This window comes from Xiphophorus couchianus, chromosome 9 (assembly GCF_001444195.1).
Source record: "Xiphophorus couchianus chromosome 9, X_couchianus-1.0, whole genome shotgun sequence".
Taxonomy (NCBI): domain Eukaryota; kingdom Metazoa; phylum Chordata; class Actinopteri; order Cyprinodontiformes; family Poeciliidae; genus Xiphophorus; species Xiphophorus couchianus.
The window spans coordinates 16199353-16226551 of record NC_040236.1 but is presented as its reverse complement, the minus strand read 5'-3'; the positions used below and the strand labels follow the sequence as shown (position 1 = coordinate 16226551).

The window sequence follows — 27199 nt, the reverse complement described above, 5'->3', positions numbered from 1 at the left end:
CCTAACCACTAATATGGTGCACACAACTAACAAATACAGAAAACGATACGTCTTATAATGCATGCTAAATAGGATCCTGTGACTGAAATTAATTAAAGGAAAAAAGCTAATGGACAATATTAAAGCACCAAAAGCAGTTTCGGGATGAATATTTTGCAAAACAATTGTTCCTCCGGTTAACGCAAATCAGTCTGATGGGAAGCTGTCCAATTGTGAGACACAGATATCAGCATGAAAAATCAGTTTATCCCACACAGGAGATGTGAAATCAGATCTCCAACACTGCAGCGCTTCACTCCTCCCACTGAGCTACAACAGCTAGCTGTTGGTGAGCGTCCAGCATTGTATCCGCTAGCCGAAGTTTCAGCCTCTAAGTCTAATCTGATCACATGCAGGGAAACAGAGCTCCAATTGGTTTGAGCAACGCCTTTACCAACCTTATTCAGGGTTTATTTAGGGACACTTTTTGGGGTACAAAGATTTACTGTAAATTTGGGCAAATGGAAAAAAATAGAACAGAAATTGCTAATTCTTTCTGATAAATCCTGCATTGTAGATCTTTTGTGGAAAATCACTTTGAAAAGCTAATCATTTGAGATTATTTGTACAATTCCCTTAGAAAAATCCACCTTTTTTTTATCCGTCACGGTATGGTGTCGTAAACATTTTGGGCATTTTTTTTCTATCATATTCAAAGTAATGAAATTATTCAACAGATTTTAATTTCAATTTTCCTAAAAATGAAAATCTGAAAAGTGAATTCAAAATAGGTTGAGGTCATCATTATCTTTTATTATTGTTGTGCACACAAGAACACACAACTCGCTTTTACAAAATGCTGAATTTGTGGTTTCTCCTGCTCAAAGTACTCAATTTTACTTGTTGTTAAAGTAAAATCGAAAGTCCTTGTTTCAGTAAACAAGGACTTTCGACACAGTCCTAGTTGACATAATATTTGGAAACCTGCAACAAAACAGGAGGGAAAAATTGCTCTCACTACATCCACCCAGTATAATTCAATTTATAAGGCAAGCTACTAAAGGTTTCATTTGGAAAACATTTTCTCTCACCGCAACGTTTTTTTCATATTTAAAACTATAAGATGCTCTTTTCCACTTACAAAAAGTGGAAAAGAGGGACAGAGAGCGAAAACTTTCTCTCACTACACCTCCCGTTGTAACTTGTAAGGCAAGCAACTTAAGTTTTTATTTGGAAAACTGTGTTGTTTTTTGACTATAATTTGTTTCTTTTGTATTGAAATCTATAAGATGCTTGATAAAACTTATAAAAAGTGGAAAAAGACACCCCCCACCCGGCTTCAGTACACACACCACATGCATAGGGCACACACTGCTGCGTCCTACAAGAGGTGATTGATGAATTCAGGAAGGGGCTCTGGGGAAGAGGAAATCCAGTCTGGGTCAGACTTCATATACACATCCATCCATGGGCACCATCTGTATGCACTCATAGGTCACACTCTATGAGGTCAGTGTGTGTGCTCCCTCCTCTAACACACACACAGGAACCTGATCCGATGCTTCTGACATGTGATACGGCTCCACCTCATGCTGTTTATTATATAATGTCTTTTCCGCCTTGTCTCTCCAGCGTGGGTGAGACAAAAGGAGGAAGGTGAGTGTGGCATGCTGGCACTCTCAGACTTGGCGTGCCATTGCGGGACCAGCATGCGGCCGTTTTTTGACAGCAGCCATTACCACAAATAATTGAACAGCAAATGAAGACAAATGATATGATTGCAGAGCGCGTCCCAGCAGTCAATCGTCTATCTTGGTGGTTCCCATTCAAAGTCATTGATCAGCTTTACAACCTAAGTAGCCGGCCAGGAAACTAAATGGTGGAGATCAATGCTATTTAACAGATTATTGACTGCTGACTGGTTGCCTAGGATCAGAACAGAAAGAGGGCGACGAAGAAATGACCAAATAAAGGAAAGGGAACACAAAAAAAGAAAACATAGGAACTGTTTTGTTTTTTTTTAGCTTGTGTGATGATAAATGGGGAAGAAAGATACCAAGATAGCAGCAAGCGAGGAGAGGAACAGTTGCTCGTGCAGAGTTCTGAGATGAATGTGTATGATCATGTGCATTTAATGAAGAAGAAAAGTAAAAAAATAAGATGGAAAAAGAACCATTACGGGAGGAAAAATATCCCAGTATACAGTCGGATTTTATGTTTATGTGTCTGCAGCACACCTGAAGACTCTACAATAAAGCAGAGATCAGCTCAAAGCGAAGGAATCTGACCAAAAATCTCCCAGCGCTTTCTACTCGTCTTTGTTCAGATGATTCTTGACGGAGCCTCGGAGAAGCGCGCAGGCTGGCGAATAACAACAGCTGTACGCACCGCAATTACATGCCTTTGACTGCATCCTCCTTCATGTGCCTATTGCAACTGTCTGTGTTCATAATGAACAAGGCCGACTCGAGCCGGCCGTCGTCGGTTTTCAGAGCTGAGCGTTTGTTGGGCTCTTTACACAGAGCTTTTCAGTCAATGAAAATGAGAATCACCGAGTGGAGATTGATTCACGAGAGGGAGACACCCAACCTCTGAATGGGGTTCTGTGTATTCAAGAGCATAGAGTAGAGAACATCAACAATCCCAAAGTGCTGTAATGTTTAATACACACATTGGAGTGTTTCCATGGCGGCTGGGGCCAGCCCTGGTGGCTGATTTATGTCAGTGAGTATGCCTTTATGGTTGTGCAACGCTGAAAGCCACATGTGGATTTATTTGAGCTTCAGAAGGGACTTTTCCACCAAACAGGTTCCAGTTTGGCCAATTACTTGCTTAGCACTGGTTCTAGACACTTGTACTGAAGCTATAAACACTGTTTGGAGCTCCGTTTATCAATACAGGTCAGAGATTGGAATCGTAAAGACCATTCACAAACCCTGACTTTTGCTTAAAACACTGTGCATAAACAAAATGGGTGCTACTAAGACAACTATTTGCGGGGATAACATTGCAAATCAAATATTTTGTCTGAAAAAAATACACTCCTTCCACTCTGCATGTGGTCCTCTATGGAAATACAGAATAAAACAAAAAACAAAAAAGGATCAAACATTTAGTAAAAGTAAAATGGTGTGGCTTTATGCTAACTCTAGGCCATTTCTCACCAAAATTTACTACTTTTGAACTGGTTAGTGTATCCCTGAATATTATTAGTAAACACCTAAACCTTTTGTCAGGCAATTTTCTTTATTACATTATTACAAAATATGCTGGGGTCGAACAGGTTTCACTGAGTACATTTACATCCCCTTCCACTCATTTTCTATAGAACATTGATCTACACTTCACAATGGGAACTTAAAAACACCAATTTTGTTGTCTTTAGCTATTTTCTAACTAATTTGGTGGTATGTTCAAGTTGATGCCCATTTGGTCGACTCATTTGTGACCAAGCTGAAACTTCCTGGTTGATATCTTAAATTGTTCCTTCAAAATTTTCCTTTTAATGTTTTTCCTCACGACTATATGATATGAAAATATTCCTTCCTTCCACAAAACACCCAAACCATGATGCTGCCGGCCCCTAATTTGCACCTGGGAAGGTATTCTGAGCAAAAATATATTGAAACTATACTTTAAAGTGTAAAATGGTTAGTAACGCTTAGCTTCACTGCCATTTAATTTATATTAATTAATATTAACTTACATATTTTGTCTTTACTGTAATACTACCAGAAAAGTTTTAACAACACTTCAAATAGTCAATTCTTTAAGGTTGAGTCAACTCAGAGTTTAGTTGGAGCTGTAGTTTATGAAAAGAAGCTCACTCCCTAATATTGATGACATTAAATGAAGTCAATAGAAAATAGGACATCATCATATCTAGAAATAATAATGTACAGCAAAACACCAAAAAAAAACAAACTATAAAAAGATATCAAATCAATAAACTGTCTGGGCCTGACATTGAGGTTGCATCAATGAGTCCATTAGTGCCCCGAGTGATTGATTTGATCGGGAAATCGGAAATCCACCGGCCCAACCGGCTGAGCCACTCCAAGCATTCAGCATGCCGTAGTGAGTGAGTCTTTACTATGACACACGGTGTCTGCATAGCATAGCATGAGATAAAATAACATTACCAGGTAAATGCTGCCACATTTGGGTCAAACTGGGGTAAATTCAGTAGCTGCGGTGCTTTGTTTTGCATCTCTGTAGATTTTTTTGAACATGTCACAAAAAAATCTCTTACAGCCTGCCACAGATCACATTACATACCCACATTATCAAATGTGTACAAAGGAAATGCTGCAGCATTAAGTACTTATAGCTGTGCATCTCTACAAGTCATACATAATGCAGACATGCAGCAGTGTGCCGATGTGATAGATTCAGTTCAGATTTTGGTCCAGCTTCTTCCAATCCTCATTATTAGAAAGTTACATTAAAACAAAACAAAACAGTGTTCGTGCTTTGAAACAGAGAAAAAGTGGCCAAGCTTCAGTGAGTGTGAATGCAGACTGAAACAAGGCTGTCTACATGCAGCCTGCATGTGTGTGTGTGTGTGTGTGTGTGTGGGTGTGAGCGAGAGAGAGTTTCCCTCTTTATGTGCCTTTGCTTGCGCGTGTGGGTGCGTGTGCATGCGTGTGTGTGTGTGTACACATTTCCCTTGCCTTTTTTTCAGTTCAGCAGAACCTCATTAATTCAGCAGGAATGGAAATCATTTCTGCATGGAGAGCACAGGAGACAGAAGGAGACGGAGAGGAAGACGCATGGAAGGGGGGTGCGCGTGCGGGAGGGGGTGGGGGGTGGGGGTGGGGGGGGGCGCGTGGGGGGGGGCAGGCCCCAATGAATACTGAAATTTCTTTATTGGAAATCATCCGATACTCAAAAATAACTTCCAACAAAATTACACAACAATTTATTGTGTTAGAAAAATAATTCCACACTAAAACATGAACATCAGTACCCCACTGCGTGACTCTGTCCTCTGATTGACCGCTCATAGGATATAACACATATGTCTTATCTTAGCTTGGATCTACCCAGAGTTAAATCTTATAAGATTTTTACAGTTCCTTCTGAAAACAGAGGTGGCAAACAACCAAACACAGCTCATGTCCAGATGGATACATTAATAAAAAGGTAATCTTCCTCATGTAGCTGCAGATCAGAGCAGAGCCTCCCTCCCCCGTCGATCCTGAGGCCCGCCACCAGACAATATGGAGCAGACAGTAATCTGGCCATGCACTGAAGAGATTACAGCATCCAGCAGAAACGTTCGGCAAAGAGGAGAGCGGCTCAGTTGGGTTCAGCGGCTGCTTTTCTCACAGGGAAACGGACACCCCGGGTGATCGGCCAAAACAACACAAAGCGGCGTAACAAGAAAGACACGAAGCAAGCAGCCGAAGCCTCCTGTTTCTCTGTAACTCGCCGAGCGACGGCTGGAAGCACACAATCCTTCAGAGCAAGCTGACCTTTTCAGGAGGCAACAGAGTGCAGAACAGTCCGCTGTAGTCCATCTCTATTCCAAATGTCAATTTTCACACTGAAGATGTGATCAGGCTCAGTTGGACAGGACACATGAAGGAACAGGCACATGTAGTGCGTTAACCAACCGTCTGACTTTCTTAAAAATCGGATTTTGCATACACACACTGTGCAGCCGTGGACAGACAAAACAAAGCTAAAGCAACTTCAAACATCCAGTCAACAACGAGGCAGATGCTCTGCCCTATTTATCCACTGAACTTAATCATAACAGATATAAATAACTGATCTGAGGGCTTACATCCAGACAGACGAGTCGAGGTTGGAAGTTCACACAGTGCAGTTGTTGCTAAGTACATGAGGTGGATTTTTGTGATTTTTCAGTCCTCTCAGAGTTATTAACCCCAAACGGCAGCAGGGCAGCCTGTACGCCCATGTGCTGACCTCGAGGCTGTCTAACTGCGGCTGCACAGCTCATTCGGCAGAGCGCATCAATCCACACAAAGATACACTCATATAAATTTTCTAAGGAGCAAATCATTATCTCCAAACAGTTTTAGTTGTGGGAAATCTGGACCAAAAGTTCGTTAGTGCAGTTGTATTCTTCTCCTTTTACTCTAATACCCCTAAATTAAATCCAGTGAGATCGACTGTCTAAGTAAATAGTCTACCTGAGTCTAATTTAATCTCAGTGTAAATCTTGCTATTCAGTGAAGACATCAGAGCTTTTCGACATTAGTGAACAACCTGTATTACTGTAATAAAGATCAAGAAGCATGCCACACAGCTAAGGGATAGAGTGTGCAGAAGTTTAAAGAAGGGTTGAGATTACAAAATATTATTCCAAGCTTTTGAGCTCTGCTCATCCAAAAATTATAAGAATACTCCAAAACTGACGGGCTATGCAACGAGACAATTAATTATGAGAACCAGCCAGGAGGTCAATAGCAATTCTGAACTGTTCTCTGCAGAGAACTGTGGATCTCTGCAGAGATCCACAGTTCAGGTTAGAGAATCAGTCAACTACAGGACATTTATTAATGATGCACTGAAAGAAATCTAACCCTTGTGGAAGAGAGGAAACGGGAAAAACAATCTTGGAAGAAAGGCAGTTTACTCTGATCAGATACAAAATTGAGCACACAATCTTTGTGCTGGATACTTTTGTTCAACAAAGACCAAGAAGCCAATCAGAATGGATAAAAATAAAAAGCATGCGAAAACAAAATATCCACACAATGCTTGAAAGTAATACAGGAACAAAACCTGTTAGAGGCTTTCAAAGACTTGGGATTGAAACAAAAGTTCACATTTCAGCAGGAAACTCTAAACTCGTGGTACAATGGAATAGTTTGGACCATATGTACGTGTTAGAGTGGCCCAGTCAGCATCCAAACTTCAATATAATTGAAAACAAGAGGTAAAAAAAAACCCCCAAACAAACAAAAAAAACATGGACGTTCACAAATTCTCTTCATTCAATCTGAGTGAGCTTGAGCTTCTTGTTTCTGTCGGCAGATTTTCAAAGCTAATATCCTCTAAATGCTGATAAGTTTTACCTACGATGGTCGATCCATCACATAAAATTACAACAAAATGCATTGAAGTTTTTCGTTGTAAGGTTGCTATATGAGTTCACCGAGGTGTTTCACCGTCTTTGAGCTGTAAAATTGGTGTGTGCACATCAAACAGGCACAAACAACAACCCATTTCTATTGTTATATAACTTTTACCATGAAACCCAGCTCATCCACATCTGCCCACTGTCTGGGCCATCAGCAGCTATTCACAAACAGCTTTAAAACTGTGGGAACAATCCGAGATGGCCATTTAAGGCTGCATGACTTATGTACTCAGCTTAAAATGTTTTGGCTGGCCATCGGCTTTGCTGCTTTAAAAAATGGACCAGGTTCCAAAACACTAAGAGATCTGCTATTATCTTTAAACAGAAATTTATCTGCCCAGTGTTGAGCCATAATGAGTTTGACAAGACAAAATTTAAAACTATTTATTAAAGTGATGCATAAAGTGTTAGGGAAGCTGCCATTGTTATTTCTACAAGTTACTCACCGATAAAGATGTTGTGTCAAGGCTAAGAAGAAATGCTGAGATATTTAGGTTTCTTGTTTTATGTGTTTTCAGTCACGAGTAGAACATAAGCTCATGTACCGTAAGGATTGACTGAAATGAGCCTTCAAAAATTGCTCCAATAAATATTTAGTAACTAGGAAGACTTTAAAATTGAGGAACTATGACAGAATAGCATGAAATATATATCACGGTAAAGCTAAAAGCCCAAATTCAGTCAAGTACAGAAAGCTCAAAATAGCAGCAGCTCAAATGGTAATGTTATTTAACAGCTCCAGTTCTTCTACAAGTGAACAGGCGAGAAAGTTCAAGAAAGAAAAAAGTCTTGAAGCTAGAAGAAGACAAATGAGGGAGATCAAGAGTCTTAAATAAAGGAGGATGATTTGATCTTGTAATCATAGACAGGAAAATGGGAAACAAAAAGGTGTTGATGTGCCATTGTAATCTGAGCACAGAAGAGACAAAAAGTAATTAGAAACTGACCTTTACTGCTTTATTCTGTTGCCTAACTTTCTTTTTTCTGTTCCTTCTCTGCGGTTATGTACAGTATTGTAATATTGTTCCTTTCCTACAGGTCAATGATATACTGATATTTAGGGAAGCCTCTTTCATCTTAACCAATATGCTATAAACAAAACAGTGCAGTTCCTGCAATGAGACAGCAGTCTGAAGATTACCATTTAGGAATGAAAATAAACATTTAGTTTGTTTTGAAGTAATTCATGATTTAGTTTGAATAAAGCTAATAAACAAACCCATGTTTCAGATTTTTTAGTATTTGCATACACCAAGTCTCAACAAATCTTCTCAGAATTTGAAAAAGTCAGGAACTCATCCCTCTGTGAAAGCCTTTTGAGATCTTAGCTGTAGATCTTAGCTCCAACACTGACTTGTTTGCAGAGAATCGTCCAAGAGAAAACATTCAGAGAGCCTCGTCGACGTCAGAGGATGACGGAACAGCGTCAGAAACTCAAATAACCACCCATCACAACCAAGGTAAGCAGAATACCATCACCGACTGCTGAACACATTGAACCATAAGCAGATGGACAACAGCGGCAGAAGACAACACCAGGTGCCGCTCCTAGAACAGGAGAGGGAGGCAATCTGCACTGACTCACTGAAATTGAACAGTAACAAATTAGAAAAACTGCCTGAACCGACAAGTCTCCGTTTTAGCAGCAACGTTCAGATGGTAGGGCCAGAATTTGTTGTAAACAACATGAAGGCAACAATCCATCGTGCCTCATTTCAGCGATTCAGACTGGAGGGGACATCAGATTTAAACTGTAACGTTAAGTGAAGTTGGACAACGTACTGTCTACTTAAGTTCTTTTATCATGCGTAACTCTTAATTTTCTTAATACCAATACTTAATATTTTGGATATGTTGGACACTGCTGATCACACCAAGGCTCTTAAGTTGTTTTGTTGTTGTTGTTGTTGTTATGCTGAGACGACTGTAAAATCATATTGTAATCCCCATAAATTGATTTTCCTTCCTTCTTTTATTTCTGTCTTACATTGTTCCCTCCTTATTCTTACATATAATGTAAGGATTTATTTTTAACAGCCACAACCTGATAAACATGTTTCTTACTTCTATGGGTATATGCGCAATTTGGAGGTGTTGTCCCTTGTACAACACCTTCCAGTTAGAAGCCCAATTTACTCTGGAACTAAGCTGGTTACTTTAACTAAATATTTAGTTGACATAGTAAATATTTAATTTGGAGTTACACGTTTAACTATATATGGATGTGTGCGTATGTACACAAAAAGAAAAAGTGCACTGCTTGAGAGTGTGATGAGTGTTTTGACATTAGGAGGCAAAGACTAAGGCGCAGCCTACAGATGGATGCTAAGTGTGCTAAGACTAAGGAACAGGCGTGGTGATGAAAGTGTGTGAGGGGGGGCGAGGTTATAATCGTAAGTAGTTTGGAGAACTAAAGGAGCCAGGTGTGGCGGCTGTCGCAGAGGTAATCAGTGCACCAATGGGGAGTCATTTCTTTCATAGCGAGCGCGCTGCCAAAGTACCTGGAATAAAAATAATCATTACGCTGCATTAAAGTCGCTGTCTGTAAATATGCCCAGGGCGGCAGTAAAACATGCTCACGGTGGCCCATGCACCTTAAAGCACACATGTGTGAATATGTAAAAGTGCACATATTGAAATGACATTAATGTAAATGTTTCTAGGGTTGGGATCTTTTTCTGCACAAATGGTGAAAGAAAAATCCAAATCTTCCCTGCTGATTTGCTGCCTTCATGCCGTCACCGCAAAAAAACAAAAAACAAAAGGTGAGCTTTCAACAGAAACTGTCCTCCAAATATAATCCAACAGCCAAATAATTACCCCCATCCCTCCTCTGAAACTTATAAGTGTTATTTTAGCAACAGAAACCCCAACACAGGCTTCAGCTGGATCTCTTTCACACATTTATTCTGCCTCTCAGCATAGCTGCCTTTAGAAAATCAGAGGATTAAGTCTGCATTTAGCAGAATTTAAATTGCAAATAAGGCTTTGTAATTGTTTTAGTTTAATCCAAGCAGGGAGGGCCCCACTGTAATGCAAAGTTTACAGAGCAAGAGCATCTTGGTTCATTTGAGGAAAGCCTGTGCTTGTGTCACAGATTGGTTCAATGACACTAAAGGAAAAGGTCCAACTAGCTTTCTGCACACATACGCACACCCACATTGAAACATGTACATATGCACCAATGCTGGAAGATGCACTCCTACACAGCACTTGAACTGAAAAGCTCGGGGTAGCCAGTTTATTTTGGTCGTGAGTTTGGGTGCCCAGCTGGTACTTCAGACTGGTGGACTGGCAGAGCAGTGGCAGACAGAAGACGCTCTCACACACAGACACATGCTGAGTGCCAGGGACACACAGCGCCAGGCAGCAGTGTCTGCCAACAACAAGCCTGCCCACTGTTACAAAGACAGACCAAGCATGAGGAGGAAGGCCAAGCAGAGTTTGACAGAGGGGCAGGAGCAAAGTAAAAGTGGATCAAGAAAAGGAAAAGGACAGGGTGCTGAAGAGTTATTTAACTCAAGGAATACTTTCATTACTCTGGTTTCTTAATTTACACAGCTTCACTGAGTTGGAAGAGTTAATTTAGTCAGTAGTGGAACTTGTTTTAGACTAAATTACAGCTATGGAAACCTCCTACCACGCTCAATGTGCTTTTGGTGGCAGCACAAGATGAATAAAACTTCTTAAATCAGCTAAAGATGCTTAAAATTTGCATCTGGCCACTTTGGTTAGTGAGAACTGCTTTCAATGAAAGCACTTCTTTTCCCGTTACACATTTGTTTATGGTTAAATATTCTCTCTAAATGATAGCTTCCTCCACAAACCAATTCAAGTTGTCCCTCTTGCTGCCTCCGTTTGCTTTGTTAAAGGACTGAGGCAGCAAAGGGGATTGAAGTCAACCCGACACTTTTACTCCTCGAGTTCCCTGCGAGGGTGAACAGGGACTTGAACTCGTGTACATCATGAAGACATTTTAGATGTTCTGGGCAGCCAGTTATTTGACAAAGACTATGACCCTGTCCAAATACTTGCACTTTCACCTTTGTGATCTTAAATCAGGGGTGGGCAATCCTGGTCTTTGAGGGGACGGTGTCCTGCAACTCTTAGATGTCTCCCTGGTCCAACACACTTGAATCCAATAGCTGAATCACCTCCTAAACGCAGTCAAGTTCTCCAGAGTCCTGCTAATGATTTGACTCAGGTGTGTTGAAGTAGAGATACATCTAAAAGTTGCAGGAGACCGGCAACTTCCCACCCCTGCCTTAAATGCACGAGTCCGCTGAAGAGTATGAGAGCCTAGCTTGCCCCAATTCTTTGGTGGTCTTTTGCCCCCTTTGCACCCTTCATCCAAACTTCGGCTACGTCCACATCCACGAGAACTTAGGCGAAGTGTATTACCCTCAATTCATTCCTGCATGTGACATTTTGAATTAAAAGGTGGAAATATGGCAATGTATTTGTTTTCAAACATAAAGTATTTTGTTTCACTCCACTGTACATGTGTGAATACTATCAAATTTTCCTCTGTATTCAACAAGTCATAGCAAAGCACATTTGAACAGCCAAATATCTCCTGCAATGACTTTGGAAAGCAAAAATACCTATACTGAAAAAAACCCCCAAAAGGTTGTTACAGATGTACTACATGACATCTTTATTGTTCTTTGTCTTACCTTCATACAGGCTGTTAAATTGAGTGAGTAAAAAGCACTTATAGACCTGCTTAAAATCTAGCAGTCAAACTTCTGTTAATACATCAAATATTTCTCATATATACCTATATAGTCTTGAATATACTGTATATATATATATATATATATATATATATACTGTACATATCCAACAGACTGACAAGCAGGAATCTGCCACAGAAACAGACGCAGCGACCTTATTTCTTGTTTAATTTCTATAAAATAGAGTTAAATATTTAAAAACTATCACCTATATATATATATATATATATATATATATATATATATATATATATATATATATATATCCAGGCTGAGCTGTCTTAATTTAGGAACCTGATTTAAAAGAAGGAAATGGCCTCTGATCTGTCTGTGGGTGTTAACCTACAGGAGTGTATGTTTAAAGATAGTTTCTGCTGCCTTGGATTTGACTGACAATCCCTCTAACTATCATCACAGCTTTAGATCTAATGAGGAATGGCAGTAATAGAAAGCTGCAAGCCCTTTTTTCTTTCCTCAGCTAGAAGAAAAGACGCGGAGCTTCATAGGTGGAAAACAGTTGATTCACTGAAAAGAGATTTACTCGGTGAAACTGTGCAATTCCCCGTAATTTGAGGGCAAACGTTGAAGGGTAAAAGCAGAAAAAAGCCTTAAAAGTGGAGTCACTTTTTTTGGCATTTGTGCAGGTTAGAGTGTTGTATAATCACAGTTGACAAAGGTGTGATAAATGTAAACCATTTTCTTTTTATTATTGAAGCTCATTTTATTTCCTGAAATTAGCAAACTGAAGTAGAAATGGTAGTCAAATGAGTTGGCACAGAAAGCAGCCTTCGTTCAAAGTGTTCATGGGCATTAACGGATAACTGGGTTAGGAAAACTAAATAGGACTGGGATGGTCTTCAGAGCTCGGCCTCCACAATATCCGGGTTGATGACATTTACGCTGGTCTGACTAGCAGGACAACATACAGGATGCTAACACCAAAAGTCAGATAAAGTAGGAAAAAACGCAGACTTCAAAAGGAGTTCCCGGTGCCTTCGGACACTCGTTTCCACTTGAGTATTGTTACAGCTCCAAATCTTTTTTTGTGTGTGTGTGTGTCTCCGCTGTATCACCCTGTGCCATTTATCTGTCTTCATGTGTCCGTCTCCATGTCTGTTTCTGTCAAACAGAGATCCAGCAGCTTGTCCTTACATAGTTGAGATCAAATGCTGAACCACAGCTCAGCGCAAGCCTGCACAGAATGAACCTGCAAGGGAGGCAACCATAAACAATATTTGATCTCGTGCTTCTGTCACTTCTAGACCTTCACACACAGACACAGCTTGAGGGCAGCATTTTCAGGCTTTGTTGCCTCCCTCAGATAGAGGAAGGTATACACACAGACACAGGAGCCGACTGGTCTTTTTCATTTAGGCTGAAACAACGGTAAACAACGCCGCACAAAGGCAGCATCCTCTCACTCAGCCTGCTGCCTGCACTCCACGTGCTGTTTGATATTAAAAGACAAAACAGGAGTGAATGGAGGAGGAGAGGTGGCGCTGGGGATGGTCGGAGGATGGACAGAATAGGACACAACATTATGGTCTAATCTGAAAATAACCAGGAGAATCTGTATGAAGAAGATATCAAAACAAGGCGAGTCCAGGTTGCATCCTCTGTCTATACCCACTCCTCCTGCAGTATGGTGTTATTATTATTCCTGCATGTCGTCATGCCGCTTCACTCCTTCCCTCGAGCGAGGAAGCGGGCACCGCTGGCATCCAGCCAGATTAGCCAATCAATCTCCTCCAAGAAGGAGAACGTGGAACAGAGAAGAAAAGAGAGAAAGAGCAGCAGGAGAGGTCTGGAGGAGGGATGGAGAAAAAGACCTGAGAGAAACTGAAGCGGGGAAGATGGTGCAGGATGAGTAAAATTGTGCCTTTGAAAGAAGAGCAAAGACGGATAAAGGAAAAAAAGAAAAGGAGACCGGTTGAAAGTGAGCACCTGGTGCAGCAACACAGCAAGCGGCAGTGATGGAAAACACACAGAACGCCGCACACGGCGTCCAGACAAAAGCTCGGGCATCAGCGGTTGTTTACAGAGCGCGGCTCCTCCCCTCCTGCCACCTGTTACTGTGGTTGAGCCGAACAAATGTTTAACCCTCTCAAAGAGTCCCCCAGCAACAGCCAGCAGAGCATCTCTATCCATCCGCAGACTGCCACTCCGAGCTGAGCAGCTCAGCTTAGCGCTCTTCTTCCTCCGTATCTATTCATGTGGACTAATCGATCAGGAGCTGAAACGCTAACAGGACAAGTATCACCAACTACTTTGACGACATGTCAAACACTCCTTTAGTTAAAAAGCTTGACTTGTATTTCTGTTGTGCTGTGAAATTTAAGGTTTTCTGATATTTACAGTGTTTTCTAAAATTAAAAACCTTCATTGCTTCCAATGTAAAACTAAAAGTGGAACTGGTTAAAATACCTGAAGAGGATCATTTGTAATAAAAAGAAAATAATGATCAGGTTTTGTTTAAAATGTTGCACTTGTTATAGTTCATCCCTTTTTGGACCCTTTTTGTTTCAGGAAAAACATTTACAGTAAATGTAAACATTTAAAAGTAAACTTATTAGTATTTAATACAGTATAGTCCTCATACAGCCATGAAGACAAACACATTTCAGTATGAGATTCTCACACTAAGATAATTTCACACTTTCAGAGTATGGCAGTATTCATAGAAATATTTATAAAATCTACATGATCTAATGCCATTTGTTCAAATTGTAACTTTAAAAGTTATTTTAACTGTGAAAAAATAACAGAATTTATTCACTCTAAGTTTTAGTTTTATTCACAACATTTATATTTGACTTAATTTCAATTTTGATAGATAAACTTACAGAAAAAGACTGACTGCACAGCAACAGGTGTGTTGAGTTTACATACTTTGTTACTTTCAGATTCATTACTCATGTTTTCTTGATAAGATTAGCAAGTTAATCCAGCACCAACCATTCAGAAAGTGACTGAATGATTAAATCCACCTATTTGACAGGCAGGTCAAATACTAAAAACCCTATTTTGTCCTTACTGGCAATCCCACTAAAACTGAAAACTGTGACTTTTATATGTCTGCAAACACATCACTGCTGGGTTTTGATGCAATTTGTTTTGAGAGTTTTGTTAAAATCTGATAAAGGTTAGGGGAATATGTATTTACATGTAAACAAGATTTTATTTTAATTCTGAATCACTTCATTCATTTTTTAAAAATATTTACAGTCAGTGTAGCTCCTGGAATAATGCAAAGTTTATTTTTAAGTTTCAGTTCTCAGAAAGTAAGTCTGAACTCAGTTGTTTACATTTATTATGTCAGAGAAAGCATATAATTAGTGTTATAATTAACCACTGACCTGGACACAAGCCTTCTGACTGCCGGCTAGTTTGCATTTCCATACCAGAGTTGGCATTCCTTTTTAAAATAAAATAAAAAGCAAAACAAACCCCTAAATTATTAATAAAAAGATCTACAATTAAACAAGAATGCCAGAAAACTCTAAAGTAGAGACACCTCAGCACCATCAGTGCATTTCAAGATATTTCTTTCAGGAAACAAATAAAATCTGAAACTCAAGATTTAATGTGGTCAATAAACCAGTAACCCACATAAAACCAATATAGAACCATTGTGAAACACACTAAGCAATTTACTTAAGTAAAAAATAATCAGATTTTCACCTTTCGATAATTATGAAGGTCGTTTTCCATAACTGGAAAAGTAAATATCTTAAATTGTAAATTGTTGTCTATTTTTCCACTTAAGCTTGATTGACAGCATAAAAACATAAAAAAAAACAAACAAGTGAAACAAACAACTCTTCTCTCGACACACAAAATTCTTTTTTGATTTCCTCCTGACTTTTCTGCCAGCTATCATCATCTTCATCAGTCGACCAGAAGCTCGCTGGAGTCAGTGAAGTGCTGTGACGTGAGTGACGCATTTGTGGCACTAAATCTGTGACTCTCCGCAGGCGGTGAACCCAGCCTTGCGAGAGCGGCAGATGTTTGGGGTCGCGACCTCCAGCTGGGGCGAAGCAAAAAGTCTGCAGCGAGGCTGAGCGTAACGTTTCCTGAAAGACTCGGTTTGTCTCAGACAGCCAGAGCGTGCGCGCGTGTCGGCCGAGCGCAAAACAAGAGGCTCCTTCTTTTAACGCAAACGCTCCACGAGCGTGCGTGCGCAGACGTGAGTTCCTGTCCGTCCGTAAACATGTTTGCCTTCTTCATCACAAAGCTCGTGTGCTTTAATCACTCATATTGCATTACAAAAGACATGCTCTTATAATCAAACACATTTCCTCAACAAAGCACTCTTTTGAGGATCGTCCAAATTCCCAAAGAGAAAGAGGACTGCAAGATGTGCCAATCTCTTTTAGGAAATAAACATGATTAAAAGGCAATGTGAAGAGGAAGGCTGAAATACAAATCCAACAATCAAGAAAGGAAAAGATTACTGTACAAGACTTCAGGCTCTTTATCATACACTACCTCACTCAGTTTGAGTGTGTGTATTCATTTGCATAAGAGTGTGGGTGTGTGTTATGCATATAAGCCTTGCTGCATGTGGGAGTGTTTACATGCAACCTGTAAAGTGATAAACAGACAATTCCTGATTTAAAGGTGAAGCCCACCAGCTACCCAGACAGGCAAAGGGCTCTAGTTCTGGGACTGCGTCCAGAGATCCAATTCCACCACACTCCCCTGGATTAGCTGTCAACCAGTCTCCCAGATCTGGGCATTAGCACGTTATTTTTCAGTATCTCTCCCCAAACTCAAGAGTTTGGCATCAAGTCTCCACCACTGCTGTTGGTGAAGGACATGAGATGTGGCTACAAATCAAGCCAAACTGAGACGTGAGAATCCAGATCTCTAACTAAGACTTTTGCACTCGCTTTTATGTTTCCTGGCAACCAAATTAGCCCAGGGAAACTGGGGGTCTAAATTTCAATTTAAAGTACTTTGCTTATATTTTTCTCATTGTCATCTCAGGCAGATATCCCAGAGAAAACAACAGATTACATCTAAAAGATGAGTCCTGGTCTGTCCTTCACACGTTCTCCTTTTGCCATCCTTGTCAAGCGGCACGCAGAGCGAAGCATGTGCAGTTCCTGGGAGCCGTGTTGTTTTTCACTCTGTAATCCGGACAGACTCAGGGGAACGAGGGATCCGTTATCAGCAAGGGGCCGTGATGGAGACACGATCAGGCCGTCTGTCTGCGGGGACCAGGGAGCTGAAGTTAATCAGAGACCGACAGACCCCTCATTACCCCGAGGATTCACACACCGTGACCCTGACACGCTCTCCGTCTCTTTCTGTTGCACAGACACACACTTACAAAAAGCATGAAAGCTTTTTGTAAGCTCACACGTTCACCTTCTCTTTTTAGCCTTCAGCGGGAACTCGGCCACACCCTCTGGGATCTTACTTCAGATTAAGTTCAACATAAAGAATCAGCTGAAAACCAAAGGAAATATGGCTTAACTCTTTCTGATCACATGTCCAGCCCCTCTTTTAAAGTTACTTTGCGGGGTACATTATACAAATAATCTTAAACTCAACATGTTTTCTCAGTTAATGAAATTATGATGTCTATTTATTCACGAAACCCATTTAATCCTTGCAGGGTTTCAATAAGCTGGTTTCAGTCTGTTAGCGGTCAGTGGGTGAGGGTTTTGGCGCGCTACACAGAGTCAGATGCAAGTCAGTTAAACTAAAATGCTTGGTTTTGAGTTGTGGGAGGAAGCAGGGCAACCCAGAGAAAACCCAAACCAACGTGCAAACTCCACATAGAAACCCCTCAGCCAGGATAGAAACCCTAGACTTTCCTACTGTGAAGCAAAAGTGTTAACAACTGTACCATCAAGCACATAAATAGAGGTTTAACAGTTTTGACAGGTTAAATTAGCCTTCCATGTTGAACATTTGATAAGTCTGACATCCTGAGCTTGAAACCAGGCTAAACGTCGAGCCACACTTCAAGTCTTTTAAAAAAGAACAATACAATCGGACCTCTTAATCACTATAACTGTCCGGTCCAACCTACCATTATTTGATTTGAGGTGCATTCACACAGCACTTTTGCATCAAGCAGTCACAACAGCTGGGAATTTGGGGCACTATTGCAAGAAGCTGCCCAGTACGAGCATCAAGAGAGGTGGTGTGGCTCTGTGTACAAAAGACAAATGCAGCAAAGCAGAAAAAAAAGGCAGCAGAAAACGAAAGAGTATGCTGTCCAGCTGGGCGTCCTCAGAAGCAGAGCCAGGTATTGCAAAGATTTAAATGTTTTAAGATCACTTTGTATATGTCATTTCCTCTCTGGTTCACTCGAAAGTCTTTTTGTTTTCTGACTGGAAGCAAACTACATCAGCGTTCCTTTTGTAACTGAACCAAGCTCCGGCACTTTCAGCCAGAGCTCGCTCATTCGGTTCACAGCAGAGTTCAGATAAGCTTTCTGAGGAAATGAACTCTCCATTTAAAGGGTACAAATCAGCTCCGATGTGAGGGAACCCCCTAAACTTTAATTTGACACATTGTTCCATGTTTCATATCTCTTTCCCTGCTGGCTAATTTTAAGCAGTGAAGGACTTCAGCACATATAAAGGCCCTGGACAGCAGCAGAACTCAGACCTACACATTAAGCCATATATTGACCAGCGCTGTCAAACTGTAGCCATTAAAGAGCTGACACGCAGGAATCCAGCTGGCCTACCTCTGGAGAAAGGTGTAGGAAATTATATGGCATTTAGATTAATTAGACACAGTTGTCAGATTTAATTAACTACTAGGTTTAATTAACCATGTAATTAATCTTATGGTGGTCCAACACATGTACACGCGCAGACAAGCACGGAGGCAAACACATACACTCAACTAGTGCCCACATAGATATGAATAGTTCATGCGCAGCAAATGTAATCTGTTCAGCCGACAAGCGCTCGCACTTTTTTCTGTCAAACCTCACAAGAGAGTTCAGCTGAATGGGTGAATGGCTACGAGCTAAAACAGCCTGAATGAAGAGCGTGTGGTAAGAATAGCACCTTTAATCCATTTCAGGTTTAACTCCTGCCCTCACAGGATGGTAATCTCACAGCTGAAGCAGCAGCTCATTCAGTCAGCATCCACACACCTATGTAATCTTTTATCAAACATGTACCAGGTAACATGCTGCAGACGTTTATCGTGGTTCTGACAGATTAAAAAAAAACACACATCAAAATAGTAATTTCAAGAAAAATGTGTGCAACTTTTCAAAAGATGAGAGGGTCAGGAGGGGCCACCGACCCTGACCTTTCCCATCGCCAAGTCCGACCCCGGTAGCCATAACAAGCGTCTCCTGCGTCGTGCGTGACTGTGACTGAGGGTGTTGGTGTTGGTGCCATTCTGTGTTCAGCCTGCTGCTTTGTGTGTTTCCACTTTACTGAAACCATGAGTGGACCAATAAGCAGCCGGGCATTATCCTGACCTCTCACCCCAGGAAGCAGAGAGTGGCTGGGACCAAAGGGGTCAGAACAGCCAACGGCTAAGCGACAAAGTTAAGCCAATGTAACAACAGGAGGGTGGGGGGATCATATCGATTGTGGCAGGCTATATGTGAAGTAGCAGAATTTCAAAGAAGGGACTGCAAGGGTTTTTCCATAAAATATGAAGCTGGTGTTCTTGGGTCATACATTTTTCAAAGCAGAATATTTCAGCCGTCTGCCTCGCAGTCTGTCCCATCCAGCGTTAAAGCTGCATCGCATAAACACTGTCAGAAAACACGGAGCCGCAGCAGCATTATGACAACAATTACGGTCACGCTCTGCATGTGCGTGTATGAAAATGTTGGATCTGTACGTGCGTGTGCGCCATGCTGGAGCAGTATTGGTGGAGTTCACTCACATAGTCATGGAAAGCCTTGGCCTCGCTGGAATGTTCGCATGTCTCCCTCCGGTCCGGGGCGGCGCAGTACAGATCCCAGAATACACTGTGAACACGGGACAAGACAGTGACAACAGTGAGAACATCTACCAACAATTCATGCATCTGGTGCAGATAGGTTTGTGCACAACACATGGAAGGGGAAAACAAACCTCGATGACGGCAAAAATTTGCATAAGCGATACACAAGCAGGAATGAAGTTAACAAGTGATCAAATATTCCTGTAAATTTTTTTTTTTTACCTAAGTTTGTCGAACTTTGTACAGTTCAGATAGAAACACATACCAAAATTAAACCAAGAAACCTTTACAACCTTTTCCTTCCTAAAGGTCTTTTCCATGATGAAAATTAATTCACAAAGATTTAGAGATAACCTGCATTTGACTTTAGCCTCTTGTAAATATGAAATACACCAACAATAACTCAACTCAGATCAAGAAAAGCAGGCTCTGATTGAAGTGTGTGTGCAAACAAAGTGCAAAGCATTTGGTGAAATCAGAAAAAATATATAAGTGTCATTCTTATCATGACGCTTTTACTTGAATAATAACACTCTCTCCTAACAGTCTGAAAAATTTAAGTCTGGATAAATTGTTTCCCACTATACTAAAATCTGATTAACTAAACATATTTAATGTCATTTGATTACAAAAGTGTTGGAAATTTCGGCTTCAGGCATATTATAGTAATAATGCATCATCAGTAGTGATAGTAATAGTAGCAATAGCCAAAACCACAGTACTAGTTTTAACAGAAGCAATTTGAGTAGAAATAATAATAGTAGCAGAAATAATAGCTACATTAATATCTATAATATTAGTAGTAATAGTAATTACATTAGAAGTAGTAATAATAATGTCAGCAGAAGTAAAAGTCGTAGTTCTTATAGTACTTAATAGTTAATTATTAATTAATAATAATAGCAATATCAGTGGTATTAATTGTTGGTAACCATGGTAATAACATCCATAGTACCATAGTAACAAACTGTGCTTCATATACTGTCATATATACAATGTAATCTCTGAAATACTTCTGAAAAGCAGAACACCTTAAACCTTAAACTAAGAGTCTTTCCCCCTCCTGCTGCCACAGTTTAATAATGTGTGAAGCTCAAAGCTACAGGTACATTTTAGTTCATATTTTAAAAGTTTTACTAATTAAATCTAGAGTTTTACATCTCAGAAAGCTCATTAGAGTCCCCCCTTTCCTCCCACTTCAGAAACTTAGAGTGATCTCCGAAGAGCTGTTAGCATGAAGGACCTCCAGATGCTCCTCTCAGCCTGCCCTGCCGACCTGCAGGTTACTGACCAATCAGCTCTGATTATGTTAGTTACTGTCCAATCAGCCGTCCTTATGTAATTTAACTAGAGCAGGTCCAGTCCTCCAGGGCAACAGGGGCCACAAGGTCCCACTCCAAATGGGCCCTTAATTACTGCACTGAAATTAAGTACTTGGTAAGGCAGTCCATATAAAGCAGATCTCCTTCCTCACCGTATTGATTTTGTGGACCATGCGTTTGGAGATCTCAGGAGGGGACATTTCTGCAGTCTTTTAAAGGTGCAAATAAGCTGTTAGCTGTCTTATTGTTGTTGATGGAAGGACGCCACCATAAAATTTGTCAAGAGAGAGAAAATATCAATTGCCCATAATTGTCAGAGAGTGGCTCAGTCGCATTCTGCCCTATTTTTCAACAAAAACAAAGCCGATTGATAATTTCCTTCTTTGTTTTGATTTCTTTTTTACTATTTGAGGGCTTCAACAAGATAAAGGTGCAACAAAAGGTGCCCTAAAATGAAAAATATGAATAAACATCCAATTTAAACCCTGTAGCACATCATGCCAACATCTAAAAAAAAAAGCTCAAATTGAAATGTGTAATTAAATTATTTAAACTTTTAGAAGAGAGTCATTGCCCTTGGGTGCTTAGTGCGCATCGGAGTACTTTCTAGACAACGAGGTGTGCTGAAGAACAGAGAGAGACCATGCATTGTGTGCTCTCCTGTCACTTCACAATAAAGCCAGCGTACATTATCATATCTATCGGTCGGCGTTAAAGAGATTGCTGCGCCGTCGGAGACGAGCCGCGGCAAGGAGGCGCGACCATCGCAAATCCAATCGGCTCTCTGGGAAATGAAATGTGACTCGGGTTAGAGTTTGTTACGGGGAAGACATCACCGGGTCGGTGGTGCAGCGGGGGGTAAGGTGATTTAACACCTCCTGCCCTGTGAAGTCGATAATATATTGCAATTTGAACAGCTGACCTGCGTGCCTCTGCGCCTCGCAGGGAAATCTCATACACGCCACGTCTCTGTAGCGTAATCTAAGGAAGAATCACTGTTAGGATGAGAGTAAATGTACAAACCGAGACTTTCATTATTCTGATATTATTTTGAGGTTGACATTTTTCTGCAGTGCTGGAATGGGAAGTGAGGCAGGTGAGAGGAAGTTTAGGGTGTGAGGATTAATCCAAAAGTTTTAATGCATCTTAAACTTTTCATAATTTTTGTCACATTACAACAACAAACTTTGTGTATTTAAGTAGCATTTTGTTTTATAGATCAGAACAAAGTAACACAGTTGTAAAGTGGAAGCAAAGTAGTGCAGCCTTTACAACAATGTTTCAAATTAAGAATCTGAAAATACATATATTTTCAGCCTCATGTACTTTGAGGACATCCATCCATCCATCCATCCATCCTCAGTTTTTTTCCTCAATATCTAACGATCCTTGGAATGTAGATGAACTGGTAAATCAAGATCTTTGTTTTTTGGTTGAACTGCCTCAAGCTGTTTCTTCACAGCAGCTGACCTGAGCAGCGTCGGCATCACTGCAGATCTCTGATACCCCAACAAATAATCCAGTGCAACCAATTGCCTTTAGAAGTGCTCTAATTAGTCAATAGAGTCAAACTGTGTACTCTCAGTATAAACCCAGCTGCTCTGTGAAGCTTTTCAGACACGACCATCCACCTCTACCAACAGACTAGGGAAGAAACGGAAAAAGGTCGGTGGTAACTCTAAAGGAGGTACAGAAATCCACAGCTCAGCTGGAAGAATCTGATAAAAACAACTATTAGTTGGTGCCCAAAAAAATCTGCAAAAGAAAAAAAGCCATTGTTGGAAGAATGCCATAATAAATTGAGATGAGATCAAAACTTTCTGGTCTTTACCTCCACAAACCTAAAGGGTCAAACCAAAGCAACGATGGCGGAGAGGAACAGCTATTACAAGGAAATAATGATTGATGAGCTGCAACATCTAATTTTATTTTCCGTGTTATTGGAAAGAAGGAACAGAAGGCGTCGAAGGGGCATTCGCCTGCTGCCTCGGACCAGAACCGATCAGGGGGAGTTCAGTGTTCTGGTCCGTCAGTACATACGTTCATCAGAACCGGCTGGGGGAAAAAAAAACGGCTTCTGGAGGTTGAGTAGTAAAACATCAACGTCACAGTGAGACATAGGTGTGGCAGCATCGTGCTGTGAGGATGCTTTGACTCAACACGGACAGGAAAACTGATCAGAACTGGAGGGAAAATAGGAGGAGATGAAAACAACGCTGGAAGTAAACCTGCAAAAAAGACTGCAAAAATATGTATTTATTAAGCGATTTGTGTAATTGCGTGAGAATGCTTGTTGAAGGAGCGCCTTGTCAAAAAATAATTTCTGTCAGTACCTGGAACAGATAAAGTTATTTTCCTACAGGAATTCAGGCAGGAAAGCAACACCAAGCATACGACCATAGTTCAAATGGTTTTGATCAAACGATATTCAAGTATTAAAATTAACTAAGTCTGATAAAGAATGTGTTTAAAAAAAACTTGAAAACTGATGATTTATCAAGAAAATGTCAGTTTCTACAGATGTAAAACTGGTGGAAGAAACCCCTAAAGACTAGCAGCTATAATGACAGAAAGCAATGTCCGAGAGCATGCCACACTTTTCAGATTTATATTTTTCAAAAATAAATACTAACAACTAAAAACCCTTTTCCTTCCACTTCACAACTAGGATCTGGTATTTGTGGGCACATCACCTAAACTCCCATTATAATTCAAGACAAGGGAGTTATTGATGCTTTTCCAAGGCACATCGTACTCTATGAAGGGGCTGAAGCCTTTCAGCACAAGCCTGACAATCGCAGCACAATTTGGAGGGAAAGCCTGTGTCAAAGTTGTTGTCACATCCTTTTAAAGAGACGCTAATCTGTAGAAATTATCAGGGAAGTCAACATTCACAGTTAATTAGCACAAGCAATCAACAAGAAATCTGATACTCCTACACACCCTTGTAACAGCAACATTTCTATCCAATTATCTAATCATCTCAATCTAATCATCTCATCACGGGAAGCTCTTTATGGTCTTAAGGGAAGTAACTGGTGTTTGAGGCACACATCTCTGCTCTGAGGTTGGAAAGTTTAACTGCTCTTTACTTTGAAGTGCTACAGGAGAGATTTGAATCCAGCTCCTTTATTTAGATGAAAAGTGAGTATAAGACAGCTTCGTGAGTGCACACACACAAACACACACATGTGCACTTTGCTTCGAGGACAGAAGAGGAAGGGGATTAGCGTCCGTGCATCCAGGAGAAGACAATTATTAAAATGAAATGCCATCACGATAATTATTTGTAATTAACTGCGGCCTGTCAAAGCCAGCGGTTACAGTGCGCTTTCCCCCCCCCATTATAATAAGGAGAACAAACAAAGATAGAGAGGGAAAGCCGAACATACGAGTCCATATGATAATCCCGTCTGTGTCAGCTGGTCAGTCAGCAGAAAGAGAAACAGACATTAAGAGGAAGGTGGAGACAGATGGAGATAAGGAGGCAGGCAGAGCATGAATGGAAGAAACAGTGAAATAAAATTACACAGAGCCAACGGAGCTCATCTTATCAGAACAGACTCTTCTTAACGGGACAGAAATGTTAGAATCAAAGCGAGGAGGTGGAGAAACACAACCTCTCCAATTCTTCTTGCAGCCGTGAACAGCAGACACTCTCCTGCCAGTATATAATATGCATTCATCAAGCAGGTGGAAGCAATAACAATACTGTAATATGAAACTATGGGAAACTACCACTACATTGTGGGTAATAAAATCAGCAAATTACATCATGCAAGAGAACCACTGGCTCAAAATGAACAAACAAATGTTGGTGGATTTGTGGTTTTGTGCAGCTCTCAAACAAATATTACAAAAGAGCTAATCATTGTGGAAGCAGTTTTTAAAAACAGACACAAAAGGTCACGCTTCAGGCTATTTATGGTATAATTTAATTGAATTAGCACTAATAAAGGATCATTGCTGTAAATTCAGTCAAAGTGGGCTTAGATATAGTTTGTTACATGTAGAACATGACATTGTAAGCTTCCTTTTTATTATTTTAGCATAAATCAATATTTAATCAAGATGAAATCTACACTGCCCAAAGACAAGCTTCATATACATTCGCCCTGAGCCTTTGCTTGCACAACTTTGACCCTAAGGTTAGGAAGATTTCAGGAAAATTTGAAAAAAGATTTTGCTCAAATTGTAGTTTTAACCCCCCAAACCTAGAATGTAACCCAATACTTTCAAGTGTTTTTGAAACCTGTCAAAAATCTTCACAAATGTGTGCCAATCAGATCATTTCTTGTGTCTCTTATTTTGTAATGTTTTTTTTTACTTTTTAGTATTTGAAATCATAAAGTCACCCTGATTCTCTATCCACCTGTGTTTTTATTGTTAATTTACATTTTATGTGTGAATAAAACACTCTCCTCAACAGTCCCTTTAAGAACATTGTTGAGTGTCCTAGTATGCAATGTAGTCCAAGAACACAATATTATAATTGCACAAAGAATTGGGTTTAACTCAATTTGTAAAACAACATCTATCACAAAAAATGTCTGTGAAAGTGTATGTGACATAAATTAATTCATATGAATCTGGTGTTTTACAATTTTGGCAAGGGCGAGTCCATTATTGAATTTTTTTTAGTTTATATTTGTACTGTCTGGAAAAGAGCTTTAAGCCAATAGATTAAGGGCTGCAAAATGTTATTGAGAATTTTCTTGTAGAGAGTCAAATTAACAGACCTGAAGCCAGAAAGGAGGCCCAGACCAACACACTACCAGAACCATGTTTGACTGTATATGTCTGATGTTCTTTTTCAGAAATGCTTTGTTGGTTTCATGTTAGATTGGACCCAGCTGGGTGTGACTGCTGAAACTAACCCATAGATCTAGTTAATTACATTTAACAATGAGGGGAATTTGGGACTATATTTGTTTGGCAATATTTTTCCCCCTTTAAAGACTTTAATAATATTTAGGGATATTAACAGAAGAGGATATTATTGGAAGCTAGACCAGTCAGTGTTGATCTAAGATGGAATTACAATTACTAAAATTGCTCATATTAAGAGTCTTGACAACAAAAACACATGAAACTAAGAAGAATAAGGTCATAAATTAGTCAAGGAGGAAGTGATGGAGTCTAATTCTTCTGGAAGTAAAGAATGCTTTCTGCTGTCTCTGATCCTCAGAAGTAGGAATTCCTGCTAGAGGCCATCAAAGTGAGATATCTACATAACGTTGTTGGCCTGTGGTTTATGGTGTAGGGTGGTGTGAGTGTTTACAGGGGCAGGGGTCGGGGGAAGGGTGCTGAAGACTCAGAGGCCATCCAGTGAAAACTGGTTAAAGCGATCGATTCTGGGATAAAAAAGGAGACAACTAGCATCGGCCAATAGAGAGGCAGCTAATGACACAATCAACACCTGCAGCCTTCACTGAGCCCTTTCTTTATCCCTCCACCCATAACAACAGATGTGGATGAGTGACCCCCACCCGCACCCCCTCTCCCAAGGTCTCTCCACTTTTTTCTCTCTTGTTGGATACCCCCCACCCCCTGCCCCCGACACCCACCCACCTTTACCGTTCTACAGGAAACAGTGATTCAGAAAAGAAAAAATAGAAAACGCACACCAAGGAGCTCAAGAGGAGACAGTGGGGGTGGGGCCGGGGTGATGGTGGGGTCGGGGTCTTAGGTTTGGCTGTTTAACACAAAAGAGGCTGGAATGCAAAGAGTTAATCCGTTCGGGGGTCTCTCTCTTCCGCAAACAAAGGGACGGGCCTTCAGACAAAGGTTGAGGGAGGAGGAGCAGTGGGTGAGGGATGAGGGAGGTTGGTGGCTTTTCTGCCATCTGGAGCTTTTGTTTTGAGGGATGCTGGAGGTTGGAGGGGGGTGAGCTGGGTGGCACAAAGGTGGAGACGGGGGCTCCGCCTCCTGTCCTCCTCAAGCAGCCGACCCCTCCGCTCCCCAGACTCCACGCTCAGCCAGGATGGAGTCTGGTCCACGTGCTCCGCGGCCCAGACAGACGCCCCTCAGCTAGGTCACACTACACTGGAGAGTGCCCTCCATAGCCCAGATAATCATCTCCCTCCACTCCCAGGCCAGTGTCATCTCCC

At 40.7% G+C, this 27199-nt stretch overlaps 1 protein-coding gene across 2 annotated transcripts in view; it reads right to left on the bottom strand.

Annotated features, from left to right (window-relative positions):
• Positions 1-27199, bottom strand: part of ssbp4 (single stranded DNA binding protein 4) — a 103981-nt gene that overhangs the window by 52770 nt on the left and 24012 nt on the right. For both annotated transcript variants that reach the window (XM_028027906.1, XM_028027905.1), the window contains exon 4: positions 19708-19792. In XM_028027906.1, coding sequence (XP_027883707.1) covers positions 19708-19792 — 85 coding nt within the window. The remainder of the gene's footprint in view (positions 1-19707; positions 19793-27199) is intronic.